Source organism: Nuphar pumila, chromosome 17 (assembly GCF_984573655.1).
Source record: "Nuphar pumila chromosome 17, dmNupPumi1.hap1.1, whole genome shotgun sequence".
NCBI classification, from domain to species: Eukaryota; Viridiplantae; Streptophyta; class Magnoliopsida; order Nymphaeales; family Nymphaeaceae; genus Nuphar; species Nuphar pumila.
In genome coordinates this window covers 19763806-19784462 of record NC_143265.1, presented here as the reverse complement: position 1 = coordinate 19784462, position 20657 = coordinate 19763806, and the positions used below count along the sequence as shown (strand labels likewise).

At 37.3% G+C, this 20657-nt stretch overlaps 1 protein-coding gene across 1 annotated transcript in view; it reads left to right on the top strand.

Annotated features, from left to right (window-relative positions):
* Nucleotides 1-11017: 11017 nt before the first annotated feature.
* The window catches only part of LOC149811764 (glucose-6-phosphate 1-dehydrogenase, cytoplasmic isoform-like), a 78364-nt gene continuing 68724 nt past the window's right edge, over nucleotides 11018-20657 (top strand). Inside the window, exons 1-2 of the mRNA XM_089992520.1 lie at nucleotides 11018-11096; nucleotides 12407-12637. Of these exons, the coding sequence (XP_089848646.1) occupies nucleotides 12437-12637 (201 nt within the window). The 5' untranslated portion in view covers nucleotides 11018-11096; nucleotides 12407-12436. The remainder of the gene's footprint in view (nucleotides 11097-12406; nucleotides 12638-20657) is intronic.

The window sequence follows — 20657 nt, the reverse complement described above, 5'->3', positions numbered from 1 at the left end:
TACATAGAACAAATCCCTACTGCATTAAATGTATAAATCATTGTTAAATTCAAACTTACAAATCGTTGTAGAAATTTAGCCTTCATAAGTATATATTGTTGTAATGTTTGGCCTTCATAAGAACAAATCGTGCTAACTGTTTTTCGACACCCAGAAAGTGGATATGCACAAATTGATTTGTTTCAGTATGAAAATAGGTGTTATTTAGCATGAATAGTACAACCAGTTGTAAGATTTAACATTCAGATTTATAAATCAATTTGTTTACATAAAATTCACCAAAAAGACACAAGTTTTGCTAATCCGACAGTGGAGGACAAACACCTAGAAGGTAGATGCAGCCGATGGTGGCAACGGTGCTCCGAAACCGCTCCGACGACAACAAACTACAAAAAGAGGTGCTCCGACAGCAGCAAATGACGACAAAAGGGTGCTCCGACGGCAGCAGACAACGACAAAGGGTACTCTCACGACAACAGACAACGTCAAAGGCTATGTCGTCAGAGGAAGCTCCTGTTACAGCAGATGGTGAATCATAAAAGGGTGATCAGGAACTATAAAGGATAACCCTTTCTGGCAGGAGGACATTTCTATCATTTACTCAAAACATCATTTTATGGCACTAATGGCAGGAAAGGGTACTTAGGTCTTTGCAAACGCATCGAACTCCGATGCTAAGTGATGCCGACACACACGGAGAAATGAGCCCCACGTGCTTACATACATGGTGCTCATTCAGACCCGAGAACACGCACCTGCGTGTTCCGGGGAGGACATATAACCTGCTTTGGTAGAATCGATAACTCTGCTTTCAGGGGTTGTAGAAGATACCCTGACTTTGCCAAATTGATAAATGAATGGCTCATGCTACTAAAAATGGGATACCAACTTTTCAGAGGACTTAGAAAGAACAACCAAGGCGGGCAAAACCGTCTCCAAGTCAAATTCAAGAGAGGGTCAGGTACAAGGGTAAAGGCAAATGAAGAGTCCAAAGTGCCCTTAGGTCATCTTCAAAGTTCGTCCAAGCGGAGACCATCCTACTAGAAGTTTTTCTAGACCCCATACCAAAAGAAAAAAATAGGTTATAATTAGCAGATGAAGAAAGTCACCCGGTTCCCCAACTAGTTAAGAATTGGAAGGCCTAGCATCCTTGATTTGAGAAATCAGTCACAAGAATCCAACCATAGACGTCTTGGATCAAGGTGATATGTAAGATCTAGAAGGACTTGGCAATCTAAACCTAAATCCACATGAAGAACACCTAGGCACAAACGAAGAGCCTCAAGGATTATTTCCACTACATCAGGAAGTCACACTCTTCGCTGAGAGGGCAGAATATGGTGTTTGGGGATAGGATCTTAGTCGCAATGCATAGTTTGAGTCAGCTTTCCACAAATGGAGCACCTTTGTCTGGAATGATTTCCAAAGGGATTTACATCAAGAGTAGTGAGTGCACTACTATCAAAGAGACTGCAATTGTTCACCCTGGCAGAATTCCAAGGCACGATAGGACCGCTAGAAATAGTCTGACAATACCCCGAAGTAGCAATTGGGATATATGCTAATTGTGACCAGAAATGAACAATAAAAACCACTAAAATATTGGAACACAAAGTGAAAGGAAAACTAAAGAAGAACAGAAAAAGAAAGATAACATGTCCAAAAAAAAAAAAAACTTCTATAAAAATTTGTGAAAAAATATCAATAAATTGAAGAGTCATAAACTTTCCCAAATGAGTAATCGATTTCTTCCTAAACCCACATCATTTTGAAGGACAAAATCTGAAAAAAAAGTAAAAAATCAGGGTTTTTAATAGAAAAGTATTGTGATATATCACGATACCTTGTCTTTTGGCTGTTTTGTAGAAAATTTATAGGTTTTGAAGCAAATGGTGATATATCACTATACATTGGCTATATATAACCAATATTATATATATATATATATTGTGTGTGTAAATTTTGGCTGCCCTCAAATGTATCATACCCTCTAGTAGAAACAGCTTGTTCCATACATTTTCTTTTATTTTATGGGCTATGGATATGATCCACATGGTTTGTTTAGTCCAAACCATATTTTATATTATCTGATCACATTGTATAAGCAGATTTTTTAAAGGCTTCAAAATTTAATCGTTTACCATGTGTAAAAAAATCATAATTGCGAAATCATGTATTTAAAACTACTCAATTAAAGATGCAATCCCTACAAAATGGACTGTGACGCATCTGGGGGGTTAAATTAATGAAATAAAACTCATGCTTATGAGTTTTAGTTTGGGTATGGTACTATACAATGTAACAAATAATTTACATCCAGCTATAGATTATACTTTCACACATCTAACTAGTGTGTGTGAAAATGTTTGGTACCAAACCCCCTAATTGGAACTCATAAGGGAGGTATTTTTTACCAAATTAGACTTTAAAGATGTGTTGAAGATAGTCAAAATAGTAGGAAACGACCTATAGATTATATTTTTTGACATAAAAGTATGAATTTTTTGAGATTTGAAAATTTAGTACATTGTAGGGTACTGATTTTCAGTCCCCAATAAAAGTAAAAAAAAAACATAATTGAAGGGTCATTTTTCTACTAAAACAAACTTTTGGATCACATCTAGAGGATTAAATGTGCAAAAAGTACAAAGATAAAAATATTACAGTTTTTCACCAAGGTTCCTTAATTACATACAAATAGGGTTGATAAGCGAATTGAGCAGCACAACTTGGCTAGGTTTGGCTTGTCAGCCGAGCTATGAGCAGCTTGTTTAACTTGAACAAGTCAGGCCTGAACACAAGGTGTTCGGCTTGACTCAGCTCAGGTGAGCTCATATAAATAAAATAAATATTTCATGTGTAATATATTTTTCAAATGTAAAATATAAAGAGAAAAATGCATAGAATATATATATATATATATATATATATATATATATATATATATATATATATATATATATATATATATGTATGTGTGTGTGCATATTTTTGAAAAATACATCATTATGTCCACACCTTTAAAAGCCTCGCATAAAACATCTAATACAAATATTTAAAAATCAATATGATACTGTTAGAAAGTATGATACCTTTATCTTTATGCACACATGCACAATAAATTGATCAAATTAATAACATACATCAACAAATGAAAAGAAAAAGAATGTCTCAGTTCCGCTCATCTAGTTGAAGTAACTTGTGAACTTCACTAACTTGACAGAATGTCTCAGGTTCGAAACCCATGGGGTGCATCCCTTGCCATGAGGTTGAAGCTAGGTGTGCTCTTTGGTGGGCATGGGGACCTCATGGTTTTACCAGCCAAAGGACTGCCAACGTGTAGTTGGTCATCCGGAGAGTTTAAAAAAATAAATAAAGTGTGAGCTCGCTTCTTTACAAAAGAGTATTTTGGAAATACTAATATTATATAATAAACATAAAAGTTTTTTCTTTTTCGTGTTTGCAGTCAAAATTTTAATTAAAATTTCACAGCATATTCCATGCGAATATTCCGATGGACTGAGCCAAACTTTTTGAAAGTAGAAAATGAACATATCTGTCAGATCTAAAGTAAATGGCATGTAAATCAAAACGATACGTATGAAGTAAGGTCTGACGTCATGTAATCTGTGATGCTAAGTAAGGCCTGACATCATGCAACATTAGTGGATGACATGACCAAATAAAAGTATATTTAATAATCTCTCTCTCTCTCTCTCTCTCTCTATATATATATATATATATATATATATATATATGAGTAATGGGTATGTGGTTTTTTTGCCTTTTCGGTGTTCATTTGGCAGTTTTGACCCCCGTAAATGTGTTGGGCATGTTCGATTTATGAGTTATCCACACCTGTAAATTGTGTTTTAGATGAAAAAAATGATGTTTGGAGTCTTAAAATTTTATAAAGATTTTAGACTGGACCTTATAAAAACTCACCGATGTGTTGGAATCAAATACTTGAAAAGTTGATCCCTATAAAATCAAGTACATAGATCACATTTGTAAGGTCAAAATTTTAAAAATAAAACAAAAAAAACCTGAAACATTCATTTAGCACCTACCCATTATATATATAACTGAACCTATTAAGCCCCATTTCTCGTTCTGCCCAATGGGCTTTAAGTGCTTTATGGTGGATCGTATCTTGCTCTATTTAGTGGGACATATTTTTTCGACAAAAAACATATTTTTATGAGCCAAAAAAAATTGGTACCTTCGTAGCTATTCATTTTGGATCACCTAAAAAAACTGTATACATGTCAAATTCCCGCAATCCAAAAGCCTATAAATCAGTATTAGACGTGAGAAAAAAAAAACTTAAAACTACTATTTTTGAAGGGAACTAACTAGACCTAACATTAAAAAGGGGCCTAAAGAGAGAGAGAGAGAGAGAGAGAGAGTAACTAGAATATAAGAACAAGAAATATGAGCATTTCCAACACTTTTTTTGCAAATCCAACCATGTAGATGTGCTGGAATTTGCTAGGAATCAACCATTGAATCATATATTTTTTATGAAAAATGTGATTTTTGAATGCTTGAATATTTATGAAGATTATAAGCCATGATTTTAAAACCTTAGAAAAATCATATTTATTCATCAAAAAGAGAGTGTTCTTATAAATCCAAGCATATAGATCACATTCATACGGTTAGATTCAAGACGATAGGACAAAAAAATCATGAAAATAGCAGAACATAATTAGTTCTCATATTTCCGGTTCTCATGTTCTAGTGATTATATATATATAGTGTGGAAAGCTACTCGATTTCATCCTTACCATATCATACCAGATTGCTTGCGACCATCAATTTTCAATGTTTTTTTTGAAATTCTGACCTTACATATATGTTCAACATGATTTATGTACTAGAAATTGACACTTGAATCATATGATTATGATACATGGATAGGTTTTTATAAGGTCCAAAATCAATGGTTTACAATTTTTATAATTTTTTGAGGCTTTAAATACCATTTTTTCATCCAAAATGCATGATCCAATTGTCAATTTCTAGTAAATCAATCATGCTAAACATATCTCTAAGGTCAAAATTTTGAAAAACATCGAAAAAAATCTTGAGTGGGTAGGGTTGATACATTTTCTATCTTGTAGGTTTTCATTTCTCTCTCTCTCTCTCTCTCTATATATATATATATATATATATATATATGTATAGAAAAAGTGGTAGCCTGCAAAAACTCATCCCTACCAAATTTCTTGGGACCATCAATTTTTTGTGTTTTATGTGTCTAGCATGATTGATTTACTAGAAATTGACACTTGGATAATTTGATTGTGATTCATAGATAGGTTTTTATAGGTTCAAAAATCAATGGTGTATCATTTTCATAAATTTCAAATACCTTTTTTTTTCATCCAAAATGTATGATTCAATTGTCAATTTCTAGTAAATCAATTATGCTGAACACATCTATAAGGTCATAAATTTGAAAAAAAAACATGAAAAAATCTTAGTGGGTAGGGTTGGTACGTCTTCTATCTAGTAGGTTTTCATTCATATATGTAAGGTAACTAAAATATGTTTACCAACAAAATATGTTTAATGATATGTCACTAGAATATGAGAACTAGAAATATGGGTATTTCCAACACCTTTTTTGCAAATCCAACCATGTGGATGTGTTTGGCATGGTGAATTTACTAGAAAGCGACCATTGGATCGTGTATTTTTGATGAAAAATGTGATTTTTGAATGCTTGAATATTTATGAGGATTATGAGCCATTTATTCTAAAGTTTTAAAAAAATCTCATTTTATGCATCAAAATTGGATTATTCAAGAGCGGGTTCTTATAAAACCAAACTTGTAGATCACATCTTTACAGTTAGATTCAAGAGAAAAAGAACAAAAAAATTATGAAAATTGTGGTTCACAGATTTGTTCTCATATATATATATATCATTTTTATCCGGTATGCACTGAGATTTTTATATGTTTTTTTATTTTCTTCTAAAATTTCACTATGCAGATGCGATCTAGATGCTTGGTTTTATAGAAAGCTACTCTTAGATCATTCGATTACGATATATAAAAAGAATCGTTTAAGGCTTGAAAATCAATGACTCAAATTTTTTATAAATATTCAAGCATACAAAATCACATTTTTTTATCCGATTATGATGATTCAATAATCAATTTCAAGCAAATGGATCATGTATATTTGCAGGGTTAGATTTGCAAAAAATTCTACAAAATTCTCAATTCATACTGGTTTGCATATTTTACTGGTTTACATATTCCAGTTTTTTTTTGTATGTATGTATATATATATGAGAAATGAAAACTTACAAAATATAAAACCTACAAAATAAAACATTATAGTGGATTCATTTTCTTGAATTTTGTGGTGTTTTTTCAAAATTCTGACCATATAGATGTGATCTATATGCTTGTTTTTATAGGAATCGCTTTTTGGAACATTTGATTCAGATGCATGGATAGGTTTTTATAAAGTTTAAAAAATCAACAGCCTACCATTTTCATAAATTTTTGAGTCTCTAAATATCATTTTTATCCAAAATGCATGAGTGTTTTCTAGTCAATCAATGGTGCTGAACACGTATGAGGTCAAAATTTCCAAAAAAAAATCATATTTGGTTTAATAGGTTTTGTATTTTGTAGGTTTTCATTTCCCAATATATATTCTCCCTTGTTTTCTCATTCTTATACATATGCATGTTTCGTTTGCATCACAAGGAAAATTTGTTATTTTTCTCCCTCGTTGTTTTCTCATTCCTATACATTAGCATGTGCTGTTTAACTTACATGTGATTCACCATCATATGATTCCAAATCACAGGATGGGCCTACAGTTTGATTTGGAATTATCACATATGAATAAGAAGGGTCTGGGTTTGGGGCTGTCATATTCAGCCTAAGCCCGACAAGAATCATGCTCAATCTGGCCTGTAGGTAAGGCCAAAACATGACTATAATGGGGCCTGGCCCGGCCCAGCCCAGCAGAAAAAAAAAAAAAAACTGGTCGAGCTTGAAGGGCTTGACCCCACTGACCTAGACCCAGCCTGACAAGTCTCAAGCTCGGCATGAACCCAACAAGATTTGGGCCAGGCTTCAGGTTGCTTGGGTCTAGGTGGGGCGTTTTGGGCCTTAACAGGCTGTCAGGCTTGCTAGGCCTAAGGGGTTTGGGGTAGTGGGATGGGACCTAGGCTGCTAGGCAGGTGGTCTAGGTTCAAATCTCATGGGTATCATTCGTTGTGCAAGCCGAAGCGTGGTGATTCCTTGGAAGCGAGGGGTATATTGCCCTCGGAGTTTTACGCTGCTAGAACAAAGACTATAAGTATGACAGGCAGAGCCAGCATAATTAGGTCTATGATCCTGGGGCAGTTTTTTCGAGTAAAAAAAAAAAAGGTATAAGCCAGCCGCCCTCAAAGTACGTTGATGCCACTGCATGGAATTTTGGTTCCCAATTTGTAGCCTATAATGGAACCATGTAACAAATATCGGCAAGATATTGAATTGAATATATTGTGATATTATGTGGAATATTCACATGCCGTGAAAATCCTGATGGTATTGCCAGAAATTTAAGATGTCGCCCGTTTCCATTGTACTGAGACGTTCCCAATATTTTCCCAAAAACCATTTTCTTTCTTTTTTTTCTTCCCTTGTGAAAAGACTCGTAGATCATAATTTTGGCAGTGAAATGGAACAGCAAAAATCCCTAACAATCTTTTCTATAGCATTGAAGATTTTCACCATTTCATGTTTTTAGGTAAGGGACCGTCCATAAGTGCAGGAAGTTCTGGAAATTTGTTGGCATCCAAACACAAACTCTATTCAATTCCATGTACGATCATCCAAGAAGTTCTTTGGCATTTCGATGTGGATCGAAAGGAATGCATTCAGCCTACTAGAAGACACATGGCTGGGGTGCTCCACCTGATTTTGGTGCTCTATCGAATCTGGTTGCTCAAACCAGTATCAACCCAACCCCATATCAGTTTGCTTCGGGTAGAATCAGCAGTGAAGATTTTAGTGGATATAGATCTCATAAAAACTTCATTCGAGGGATGGGCAAAAACCCGACCATTTCTCAAGAACAATGACTAAGGACTCTGATACTACCACTTGGATCTGGAACCTAAATGCATGCTCATGATTTTGATAGCCATACCAGGGATTTAGAGGAGATCTCTCAAAAAGTATTTATTTCTCGGTCAAATATCCAACATCTTTCAGCCCCGAATTGGCATAATCGAGATTCATTTTTTTTTTTTTTGTAATTTTTATTTTTTCAATTTTTATGAATTAAAAAACAAATCAACTTATTCTCTCAATCTTTCAAACACATTGGCTTCTAGAAATGGGTGCCCATATATGATATGGCTCAAGTGAAAGTGTTTGTAGAGAAATTGAATTTTGTAACTAAGGATAGTTTCAGTAAATGCCAGGGACATGTGAGGACAAAGCATATCTTTTACAAAAGTGGGATCACTTTCACTAGATACAAGTGTTGAAAATGGTGGATGTTCTGTTCTTGTTCACATCGATGTGAAGGGAGAGAGTAGCTGAGCATATATTCATGAATAGTTATTAACTCTATGCACCACAAAACAAATTGGATCACCACCGCGAGGTCGCCCACGTGGCCAGCAGAGTGGTTGTGAAGGTGCTGAGATGAAGGCACCGGATCGGACACTTTTGGCAGTGTCTATGTAGCTTTCAGTAGCGGACCATGCATGTAAGGCACGGTGGTCGTGGGGCGCCACCCAGGGCTTTCCTCGCTTCAACAAGGGATCCTCGTCATAAAAAAAATGCAAAGCAAATTGGATCCGGCTTGAATCTAATTCATTTTTTATCGTGTTCTTAGACTTGATCTTGACCTTGTTGCTTCTAGATTTAATTTGGGGCCAGATCGGCGAATGTTTATATAGATATTTACGTTATCAAATTGAAAAATGATCGTATTGTAGGGCAAAAATGATGTATTTTTTGAAAAACCTTACAATTTTTAAAAATTCGCCAAATGTTCAAATTCGCAAATGTCCTACTTTAAATGAATCATTTTAACCTTCACATGAGCAAATTTTGTCTTGATATATGAATTTCCTCCCAAATATGTGCTCAAGTATTGCATTTAAGATATGTGATAGAAATTGTCACCGATTTTTTACTTAAAAAATTAAATTTTTTGAAAAAACATAAAAAATAGCAAAATAACTAGACATAAATACCATTGCAATGATATGTGATTTACTAAAAAAAATGATGAACGGACGTTGAGATACAACCTGGACAACATTCTTAAAACAAAAAATGAATAGGTGCGGTGCTCGATTATTCTATGCTATTTTCTAGCAATCCATACCAAAAATCCAAAATACAATAAAAATGACAAAGATATATTGAGGTGTTAGCTTTCAATGCCACCAAGATTACCTTAATTTGAAAAATGGTTGGGGAGAAACTTTCTCGGGGGGTTTTATTCTGACTCAAAACAAAAAAATTGTAGGCCTATGTCTCAACTTTCCAACCACTATAAAAACGTAGGATTTTAATGACGGATCAAAGATATATATATCTAAGAACAAAGACTGTTGTATAAAAAATATGTGAATATATGAATTTCATTCTAAATATATGTGATATTTCTGCTAAAACATGCAAATTTCTTCCTATATATGCGATTTTATTCTCAAATATAAAAATTTCTTTCAAATATATGAATTTTCTCTTAAACATATGAATTTTCTTCTAAATATATATGATTTTCCTCATAAATATGTAAATTTATTTCTATATATGCAATTTTCCTCCCAAATATGTGATTTTCTCTTAAATATGCGGATATGCAAATTTTCTTGTAAATATATTATTTTTTTTCAAATATGTGATTTTTCCCTTAAATGTGTATTTTTTCTTTCAAATATTTTGAAAAAAATCATATATTTAGTATTAAATTCACATATTTAGGAGAAAAATTATATATTTAGGAGGAAAATCACATATATAAGAGGAAACTCGCATGTGTAGAAGTAAATGCACATATATTTAGGAGAAAATTCATATGTTTTGGTAAAAAAATTGCATATTTAGAAGAAAATTAAATTCATATATATTTAAAAGAAAATTTGCATATTTGCATATTCTCTGCAAAACAATTTATGTTATTTGATGTGTATCTCTTTGATCTAACGTTGAAAACCTATGTTTTTATTGTCGTTGGAAAACTGAGAGATATGCCTGCAACTTTTTTGTCTTGAATCAGAACTGAAAACTCCTCCAAGGTTTCTGTTTTTTTTTTATTTATTAATAAAAAGATGTAATATTAGTCAAAATGTAAAATCAAAATTAAAATTAAATATATAAAAAATGAAAGTAGTTTATGTATATTTAAATTTTTATATGGTAATATTAATCTGATAATTTTAATTATTAATTAAAAATTAACCATTTCCCATAACCTAGTTGACCATATATTTGCTCTAACTTCACTAATTTCAACATTTTTGTTATCGTAAATTCAATAGGTTGGTTTTTTCTTTTAATTGATATATATCTAATGGTGAGAAGATATTATGTAATTAAAATATTAAAATACCATCAATTTAATATACAATGGAATAAGTTTTTCAGTTATTTATATTTTTGAAATTTAATTATTTCTAAATGTTAATCTAAAATGTGTAATTTTGCTAATTAATCAAGATTTACGAGGAGTTTGCATGCCGAGGTTGAGCGATTTTTTTTTTTTCAATTATAATCACGATTTGTCGAGGAAGGACATCCCGAGGAATTGACGAGGACAAGTTTGGCTACTATGTTGCATCCCTATTTCTCGGCCTGATGCCAGTTTCACGTGTAATAAACATAGGTTAAAAAAAACACAGCAGACATTGTAGAAAGAACCAGTGGCTAGTCTGTCCATTAAAATTCTCCTTTGTAGGTGGCAAAGTTTTACAGCACGAGTCTGTCCCCGTCCCTGTCAGGATCTATAAATACCACTCCTTACGATTATTCACAGTGAAACCAAAAAGTACAGAGAGAGAGAGAGAGAGAGAGAGAAGAAGAAGAAGAACACCAACTTGAGTTTTGCTACAGGTAAACGGGAACTCCATTCTTTCCTTTGCTTCTGTCTGAATTCTGTTATCAATTCAAGAGCCAACTTGTTGGTCTATTTGGTCCTTTTCTGTGGAGTGACCCATCGTTGGTGTTCTTGTCGATCTTTGGTTTGGTAGTTAGCTCTTTACTTCATGTAAGATTTTCACAGTAATTCATGGATCTGATGATTTAGTTGTCTAATTTTTGGTGGTTGTGGAGTTTGAATTTTCTTTATTTATGAGGATGTTCTTGCTTGATGATCATGATGCTTAAGGTTTTAGTTTAGGAGCGTATCTGTGTGTTAGTTTTGCGTTAAGTATTTTTTATGTTTTATGGGGGGTTTATGCTTTGATGTAAGCTGGTGATAGTTGGTTGGTGTCCTTGCATCTGCATCACAATTTGCCCAAGAATTGCTAAAATTCGTCAGGTTAACAATTCAATGATAGAAATAATCAACATCAAGTGACTAGCTATTTTTTTATAAAACTTTCTATATCATACAGTAAATATCAAATACAAATTCAAAATTGGTCAAACACCTCTTTAAAAGTAGAAATTTAGTAGTTTTGAAGTTTTTTTTTTAAAATCTAGGGATGCTAACTCGCTGTTTTTTGGACCTCTGTAGTAAAACAATTTAAAAATCAAGATCTAAATGTATCTTCAAATCAAATATTGTCCTACTTGATGAGTTTGACACATTGAAACAAAGAAAATGCATGGATTCCCATTTCACTTGCTCTAAAATCATGTTGGCAAGAGCAATTGCTTGAAAGGAGACTTATTAGTCATTGTTGATTAGGTATAAAATCTTGTGTAGAAGCATCTATCTGAACTGTGTAGATGGCATGCTTACTTTTGGAATACAGAAGTATACAAAAGGTCATGATAGATATGCAATAGATGGAGGCTTTGATGCCTAGCAGTTCGCTACAATATTACTACTTTTCTTAGAAGTCATTGGTTCAGGGGGATTTATTAATGGGCCACATATAACAAACACTAAAAGTTTTTTTGTTCAGCCTCTGAAGTTATACCCCTCTGGATTCGTTGATACAGTAATACAGTAATTTTCACTGATACATTCATGTAGTTTTTCTTCTTTCTTTTCTTATTCCTCGTGATTACCTGCCTCTCAAGGAAATAGATGGGTGGTAAAGGTGATCTTTGGTTGATCTTGTTTGCTTATACTTACTCTGATACATAACTGACTGCATTATTTAGTATGCTTCATACAATTAATTTTAAGTAGAATATTTTCTTTTAAATTTTTTAAACTGCAGATCATACAAAATTCATCTTTGTGATCACAGGGCAGTCTCAGTATCCATTCCACTGTTGCCATGGGATCTAGAATATTACCTGTGACTGTGAGAAGTGACTCCTTCTCAGATAGGGGCTCTGTGAAGGATGAATCCTTTTCTGACAGAACAGAACCTGAAACTGTGTCAGAAAATGGATGCCTTTCCATCATTGTCCTTGGTGCTTCAGGAGACCTTGCCAAGAAAAAGACATTTCCAGCTCTTTTCAATCTTTTCAGGCAGGTATGCTACAGATAATAAGAGATTCTTGCTCCAATTTCTGATTTTTGTTGGTCATGTTGTATATCCTTCCTGGAACTATTAACAAACTGTTATAATGTTTTATATGCTTGTAATTCATGTACAATGTGCAGTTTTGGTTGGAGTAGCGGCATCCATAAGTCTCGCCAAACTGATCATAATTTTCCTGATTTTTTTAATTTCTGATTTAGATCTTCGAGAAGGTTTAATTATGATTTATTACCTTTTCAAATTCTAACAATTCTCATATTTTCTTTTATATGTTCTTTTTATGGTTTGCTAATGGAAGATATTATGCAAATGCAATACCATTTATAGCCTTTGAAGACAGAGCTAATTGGTTATTTGGGTTAGGCAAGTAGCCAATGCAAATACATGATACACTGAGTTCAATGTCCAGGACATGTTATGACAGCTGGATGTTCCTTTTCAGTGTTATGATCTGTTCTAGGTTACAATTCAGTGACTTCCAAAGGATTATTTTTGTTGCTTTTGAAAGAAGATGTTGGGAGAAGGAAAAAAAAAGGAGCTTTGTTTGCAAAATAGCTACAGGATACTGTGGTTTGGAAATTCAAATGAACCTCTTTTTTGCCTTCATTTCTAAATCTATATGTCAGTATACAATCTGTTTAACCAAAATTTCCTTAAAATGAAAAATGCCAAAAAATCCAGTGAATCTTGAAGAATCTTTCAAGTGTGTTTTCTTGTTTCTTGACTCTTTATAAGCATTGAAGCTAATTCCTTATTTATCTATCCTAGAACTCGCTCATCTGCACAAGTTTACACTTTGGGGAATATCTGTCTGATTAGTACTAGTTGTACTTTCTTATGCACATTCCTCTAAATAAAACCTTCTGTAGGATTTTTATTTCATAAGCTTCATAAGAGACTTGAAGGATGTTTTTCTGCCTAAATTTCAAGAAAATTTGTAGTTTTTGGGCACGTGAAACATATATATAAGCTGAGCTGAGAATGATTTGAGTGTTCAAGGTTGACTTCATAATTAACTTTTCCAAGCTCGAGCCTTGTTGTTGGAGCTTAAGTGGAGCATGAGTATTTCTCAGGCTTAGTACAAGCATGCATGATATCAGTTTGGTTGGGCTTGAGTGTGTGATCTATAACCTCCCTCATGCTAATTCACATTAGTGACACCATAAGAACATTACCTTTTAATTCTTGAAGAATTAAATCTGCATCTTGTACATCTTATTTAATTGTTTAATACTGTAACACCACCAAAATCCCGGACTTGTGACTTTTAGGAAAATTTTGAAAGCTTTGTAATCATCCCTTTATCAGAGTTTAAAATAGGAGTTCAACGAAAAATGGTATTTGACATAACAAGTCAATTGACCTTGGGCACATTACGGGTGAACCTTTTCCTTTATGCAACGGATTTGCAACTCTATACATACATTGAAACCAAATAGATTCAAAACGAGGTTTTAAAGTTTATACGAAAAGTGAAATTTCAAAGAAACCTTTATTCCAAATTATAAAAATGTACTCAAGGGCGAAATGTTAGGGAAAGAGTCTCATCTTGATATCATCACATCATCGTACCATCGACTGCCAATCCGGCCTAATCATCATCAGTACCCATGAAACAGGTCAGATTGATAAAAATCTAGTAGGTGCATAGATATAAAAAAATTCAGAATAAGACTAACATATGCGTTGTTGTTTTCATGATGTGCAGTTCAGAATAACTAAAATGAGCATGATAATCTTTTTTTGATATTAAACTGACCTGAGAGAACGTAGAAACAACTCAGACTGCCTGAGCATTTGTTATTTTACGTATTTTTATACCCCAAAATTTTGAACTTATTAACCTTTCAAAATAATTGAAAGAGACTAGAAAATCCTTTATTTTTCTCAGAGTTTTTGTTTTAGTGAATCAACGGAGACAGTTTTTCGAAAATAAAAGACAAGTCGACAACCTTGGGCGCATTTGCATAAAAAACTCCATTTCACAATAGATTGAATCTTCGCAAAACATTCAGAAACCATATGCATTAGAAGAAAATTTCAAGTTTATACAAAATGGGATTTCCTGAAGAAACCTTATAGAAAATGCAAAACCCAAAATGTATCCAGGATGCGGAAAGCCAGTAGAAACAATGGGATCTTGAAGCCATCTTGCAATCGCGCCATCGACCGTCTCGTAAACGTAATCATCACATTTATCCATAAGATGGGTCAATTTCATAAAAAAATGGTAGGTGCACAAGTAAGACAATATAGAACAATTCTAGCATATACATTTAATTCATACATGATACGCAACAAGTAATACGACAAATCTAGTATAAGCAGTTAATTAATACACGATGTGCAATTCAACAAGTAATGTGAGCAAGATAACTTTGTTTCAATATTAACTGGCCTGCGCATACGTACAAGTGTAAAACGTAAAAACAATTGAGACTGATCTGAGGGTTTATTATGCTATGTATTTTCGATATCCTGAATAGCTAGCTGAGTCCACTCATAAGGGGATGGTCGGTGACCGAGAGAGGATTCCCCAAAGGCATACATGGCAACGGATGCATCCAACTTCTGCAGAAGTTCATGGGATCTACCACCTAGGATAGTCTCTAGTAGTCTCGTCCCCTAACTCCGATGACTAGGGACACCAAGTCATTTGCCCGAGGGGTGGTTGTGAACAACCTGTTCATCGGAGTTTTTGTATCGATCCATCTTCTCCCTTGACGGAAACAAGAGGCGAATGGGTGTATCAGGACTCAGGTTTTATTTAACTGACGACCCATTCTATCTTTCAAACCAGCTCGAACATCTTGCCTGTGAAGGCGATTATCATCATTATGTGATTTCAACAATGTGCCAATCGCACGCTTTGAGGTTACCACAAACCTCTCATCTAATCATCGTAGTACTAACATGCCATGCCTATTTAAAGGTACGACTACGATGAGAGGGGCATTGGTTTCTCAAAAGGAAACCTCAACTCCATTGTTTTGTAAAAAAAACAATGCAACAAATATTTAGTTTGACATGATTTAGTCTTTTTAAAACACTTGTACATCCTTATGCAATTTGCACGATATGTGATCATCACAGATCCCTCATCCATTTATCGCAGTATCAGCATGTTGCGCATGTCTTGCGATACTATGCGATAAACGGGGTATGGGTTTCTCAGCAGAACCCTGCCCAAACACATGCTTATGCCCCCAATCGGGGTTATTCGAGTTATATCGGAAACTCAAACTGAAGTTGTAAAATATTTCTCCCAAATGTGCAGACTTTGGAAAGCTTAGTTGCAATTTTACAACCTATAAGCGTGCAAATTTTGCTTGGCAAAACTATGCATTCGGAAAGTTGGATTCCCGCAAGGAATCCCTTTTTCTTAAAAACTCTAGCACTATGCGCAAACCCATGTCTTTCAAAAAAGAGCAAGTGGGAAATCGATAGAATAGAACACGCGCTTGCGTGTCCTACGAGGTTGCATTTATGTAGGGATTATACATATATTACATAATGTTGGCCTGTGTACATTGCAGCGCGATGGCAAAGTATAAAGAAAATAAGTGCCTAAGCAGTGCACGATGTACGAAATCGTACCTTGTCTAACTAAATACGTAAGCAGTGCATGAGGTACACAACCATACCCTTGCTAAATAAATGCATAAGCAGTGCACGACGTACGAAACCGTATTTCGGCTAAATAAATGTGTAAGCAAAAGCCTGTGCACGTGACAACGCGGTGGCAAAGTAAATGACATAATGGAAAGAGGATAAGGATCACAAAACTGCGTCATTGAATTAAATGTGTAAGCAGTAGCCTGTGCACTAAAGCACGACAGCAAATTAAATGACATAAAAGGAAATGACAAGGATCACAAAACTGCATCATTGAGTTAAAAACATACTTATATATATACGTATATATATGTATATTTATTAATTTTTGTTTAAATGTTCTATGCTTAGTTTAGTTCATCCATTGTCTTTTTGAGTAACTTTTCCCTACCTCGGAGATTGTCAGAGTTGTTGACATCTCTAGGCATAGGTGATCAAAGGCTCGTGCCTCGGGGCACGTGCAAAATTTGTTGCATCGATGGGGTGCGCTGAAGGACTTGAAGTACTGCCTAAATGACACAAGTAAGCTTCTTTATCAAAAAACACGTGTCGAACCTAAAAGGAAGGGAGGGCAGGGTTGCGCCCCTGCCCGTCGTCCTTGAAAGGAAAAAGAGAGGACAGGTTCACGCCCCTGCTCGACAGCAAAAAAGAGGAGGGGGCAGGGGTCGTGCCCCTGCCCGCCCACCTAACAGAGGAAGATGAAGGGGTAGGGGGCACGCCCCTACGCGTCGGCCAACCTAAACAGGGAGGGGGCAAGGGTCGTGCTCCTGCCCACCGGCCTGACAAAAGATTGAGGAAGGGGACATAGGGCATGCCCCTGCCCGCCAACCTGAGAGCATAGGGAATGGGGTGGGTTCGGCTACCTGGCCGAGCCCGGCCCCAACTCAAACTGAGAGAGGGGTCGGGTGGGCACGGCTGCCAGGCCGAGCCTGGCCCCAACCCTTAGAGAGAGAGAGAGAGAGAGAGAGAGAGAGAGAGAGAGATGGGGTGGGTTGGGCTCGGTTGCCAGACCGAGCCTGATCCCTCCCAAACAGAGAGAGAGCGAACACCCCTCTCTGGCTAAAAAGAAGCAGGGAGGGGCAGTGCCCCTCCTCTGCTGAAGCCAGGAGGCAGGGAGGGGCGGCGCCCCTCCCCTGCAGAAATGAAAGAGAGAGCAGGGAAGGGGTGGAGCCCCTCCCATGCGAAATGAAAGAGAGAGAGAGAGAGGGGGGGGGGGTGCGCCCCTCCCCTTGTCCACAGAGACAGGGAACCAGGGAGGGGGCGACGCCCCCCCCCCCCTTCCATGTTAACAAAGGGGAAAACATGGAGGGGTGACGCCCCTTCCCTGTTAACAAAAAGGGGGGCATGGAGGGGCGTCACCCCTCCTTTGTAAAAAGGGGAACCAGGGAGGGGGCGATGCCCCTCCCTGGTGAAACAGGGAGCGAGGAGGGGGACAACGCCCCTCCCTCGACTTAGAGCGGAGTGTGAGGGGGTTGTGCCCCTCCCCCGACCATTAGAGAGAACAGGCAGGGGGCAGTGCCCCTCCCTACGAACCGAGGAAAACAGAAGGAGATAGAGAGAAGAGGGAAAGAGAGAGGGAGCAACGTACCTAGAGGTCGTCGACGCGGGAGAAGGAGGTCGCCGACGTGAGGGAGGGTGGTCGCCAGTGTGGAGAGAGAGAGAGAGAGAGAGAGAGAGAGAGAGAGAGAGAGAGAGAGAGAGAGAAGGTCGGGGGGGGGGGGGGTCTCCTGAGCATAATCGGAGACCCCCTCCCCCTTTCGTGCTTAAATAGAGCATGGGGGGAAGCGAGTCCGGATCCAACCTGGATTCGAAACTTAATTTTTTTTATATTGATGGGTTTTACAACCTACCATCAAAATAATTTCATCCGCAAAATTTTATTGAATTTAACGTTCAAATTACAAGTCAGGGTATTTTTTCCTAATGTCAGACTCAGGTTCCCAGGTGCATTTCTTGATTTCATGATGCTGCCAGCGAACCTTGACGAGAGAGGTAGTCTTCGATCTTAACACTTGGTCTCTTCGATGTACGATCTCCACAGGTCTTTCTTTGATGGTCAACTCTCCCCGAATGTCCACGTCATCATAGTGGATGATATGTGATGGGTCGTGAACGTACTTTCTTAGCATAGATATGTGAAAGATATTATGAATCTAAGCATACTTAGGAGGTAGCGATACACGGTATGTTGTATCACCAATCTGGTCCAAGATCTCAAAAGGTCCAACATATCTGGGACTTAGCTTCTCTTTTTTCCCGAATCAGAAAACACTCTTCGTCGGGGATACCTTGACAAAAACTTTGTCCCTTACCGAGAAAGTGAGTTCTTGACGACGTTGGTCGACGTAACTATTTTGCTGACTCTGCGCAGTACGGAGATGCTCCCGTATCAACTGCACTTGCTGAGTATAGTGTTGTAACATTAATGGTGAATCTAATTTTCACTCGCCAATCTCGTCCCAGTAGACAGGTGATCGACAAGGCCTTCCATACAAAGCCTCGTAAATGGCCATCCCGATGCTAGCGTGGTAGTTGTTATTATACGTGAATTCTGTAAGGCTGGTATGAAAATCCCATTCTCCCTTGCAGTCCATCTTGCAAGCCCGCAACATGTCTTTCAAAGTCTGAATCGTACGTTCAGACTACCTGTCGGTTTAAGGGTGGAAGGCAATACTAAATTTCAACTTCGTGCCCGATGCTAACTGAAGTTGCCCCCAGAATCTCAAAGTGAACCTCAGATTGCGATCGAAAATAATTGAGATGAATAGGCAGTAAATGAGCGGACTTGGTGAGTCTATCAACGATCACCTAAATCACATCATGTTTCCTCTGAGTCTTCGGCTGGCTTACGATAAAATCCATAGTGATATCCTCCCACTTCCATTGTGGGATTTCCAAACGCTGCATCACTCTGCCTGGTCTTTGGTGATCGATCTTAATCTGCTGACAGGTCAAACACTTTGAGACGTACTGGGATACGTCTTGCTTCATCCCGTTTCACCAGTATCTTCGTTGCAGGTCCTTGAACATCTTCGTGACTCCCAGGTGAATAGTGTATCATTGTAGAGTCTGGAGGGCATGACGGTAAACTTGTAATGCCCATATCTGGTTCGAAAGATTGTCTTTGAGATATCATCTCTCTTAATTATGAGTTGATGATACCCAGATCCAAAGTCGATCTTTGAAAAGATTTTGGCTTTCTACAGTTGATCGAACAGATCCTCGATGCGCGACAACCGTTGCTTATTCTTTATTGTGGCCTGGTTGAGCATCTGGTAATCTATGCACAAACGGAACTATCCGTCCTTTTTCACAAACAAAATTGGTGTTCCCTAAGGCAAAATGCTTGGTCGAATGAATCCGTGATCCATCAGCTCCTGTAACTGCTTCTTGAGTTCCTCGAGCTCGGCTGACGCCATCCGGTATGGTGCCTTAGAGTGTGATGCACTGTCTGGTAGCAATTCAATATTGAATTGCACCTCACGAGGCCTGACGAGGTCGTCGGCCTCCTTCTTGCGGCAATCCCGGATTTAGTGGCCCATCTTGCCACAATACAGGCAACCGCCTGTCTCACGAGGGCAAGCTTGCCCGGTATGCCACCGTCTGCATTTGGGGTAGACATCGCCTAACTGATGTCTGAGTGGTGGATTGCTCTGAGGCCGTTGTCGCTTTGATGAAGGAACACATTTCTTTCCTCCGCTCTTTTCATGAAAGGGCGACCACTTAACTTGGCCGCCAGTGGGAACCTTCTTCTGATTGCCACCCGCAGTAGATGACTTCCTGCTCTAGACGTTCTTAGAACGTTCCTAGTCGTCGCTCTGGAGGGTGGATGCCACACCAACCGCAGAGAAGGTCAAAGGCATACTAGTAAGGACCCGATGTCTGAGTCCTTCCTTCAGCCCTCGGATGAACTTTTCGGCCCGTTCACGATCGTCCTCGAATAGGCTAGGATAATAGTGCTTCAGATTTTGGAATTTGGTGATATAATCCACCAAACTTGAGCTGCCCTAACAGAGCTCCAGAAACTCAACCTTATTTTTGTCCCTCGCGTGAGGGGGAAAGTAACTTCCTAGGAAAGCGCTTCTAAAGGCTTCCCAAGGAATCAATGAGGCCCCTAGAAATTAGATGCCCCGGACCATGTCCCACCATTTGCGGGTGTTGTCCTTCAGTCGATAAGTCTCGAATAATGTCTTGTCATCCGGGACTGACAACACCTAGAAAGCGCGCTCCACTTCTTCGAACTAGTTTTCGGCCATCTCTGGATAGACCTTGCCAGCAAAGGTCAGGGGATCAAGCTTCAAAATTTTTTTATACGTCACCGTCGTATGATGGCTAGTCTCTAAAAGAGGTACTTGATCCCGCTGCGTGCAGACCTAACTCTGAATAGCCTCAGCTA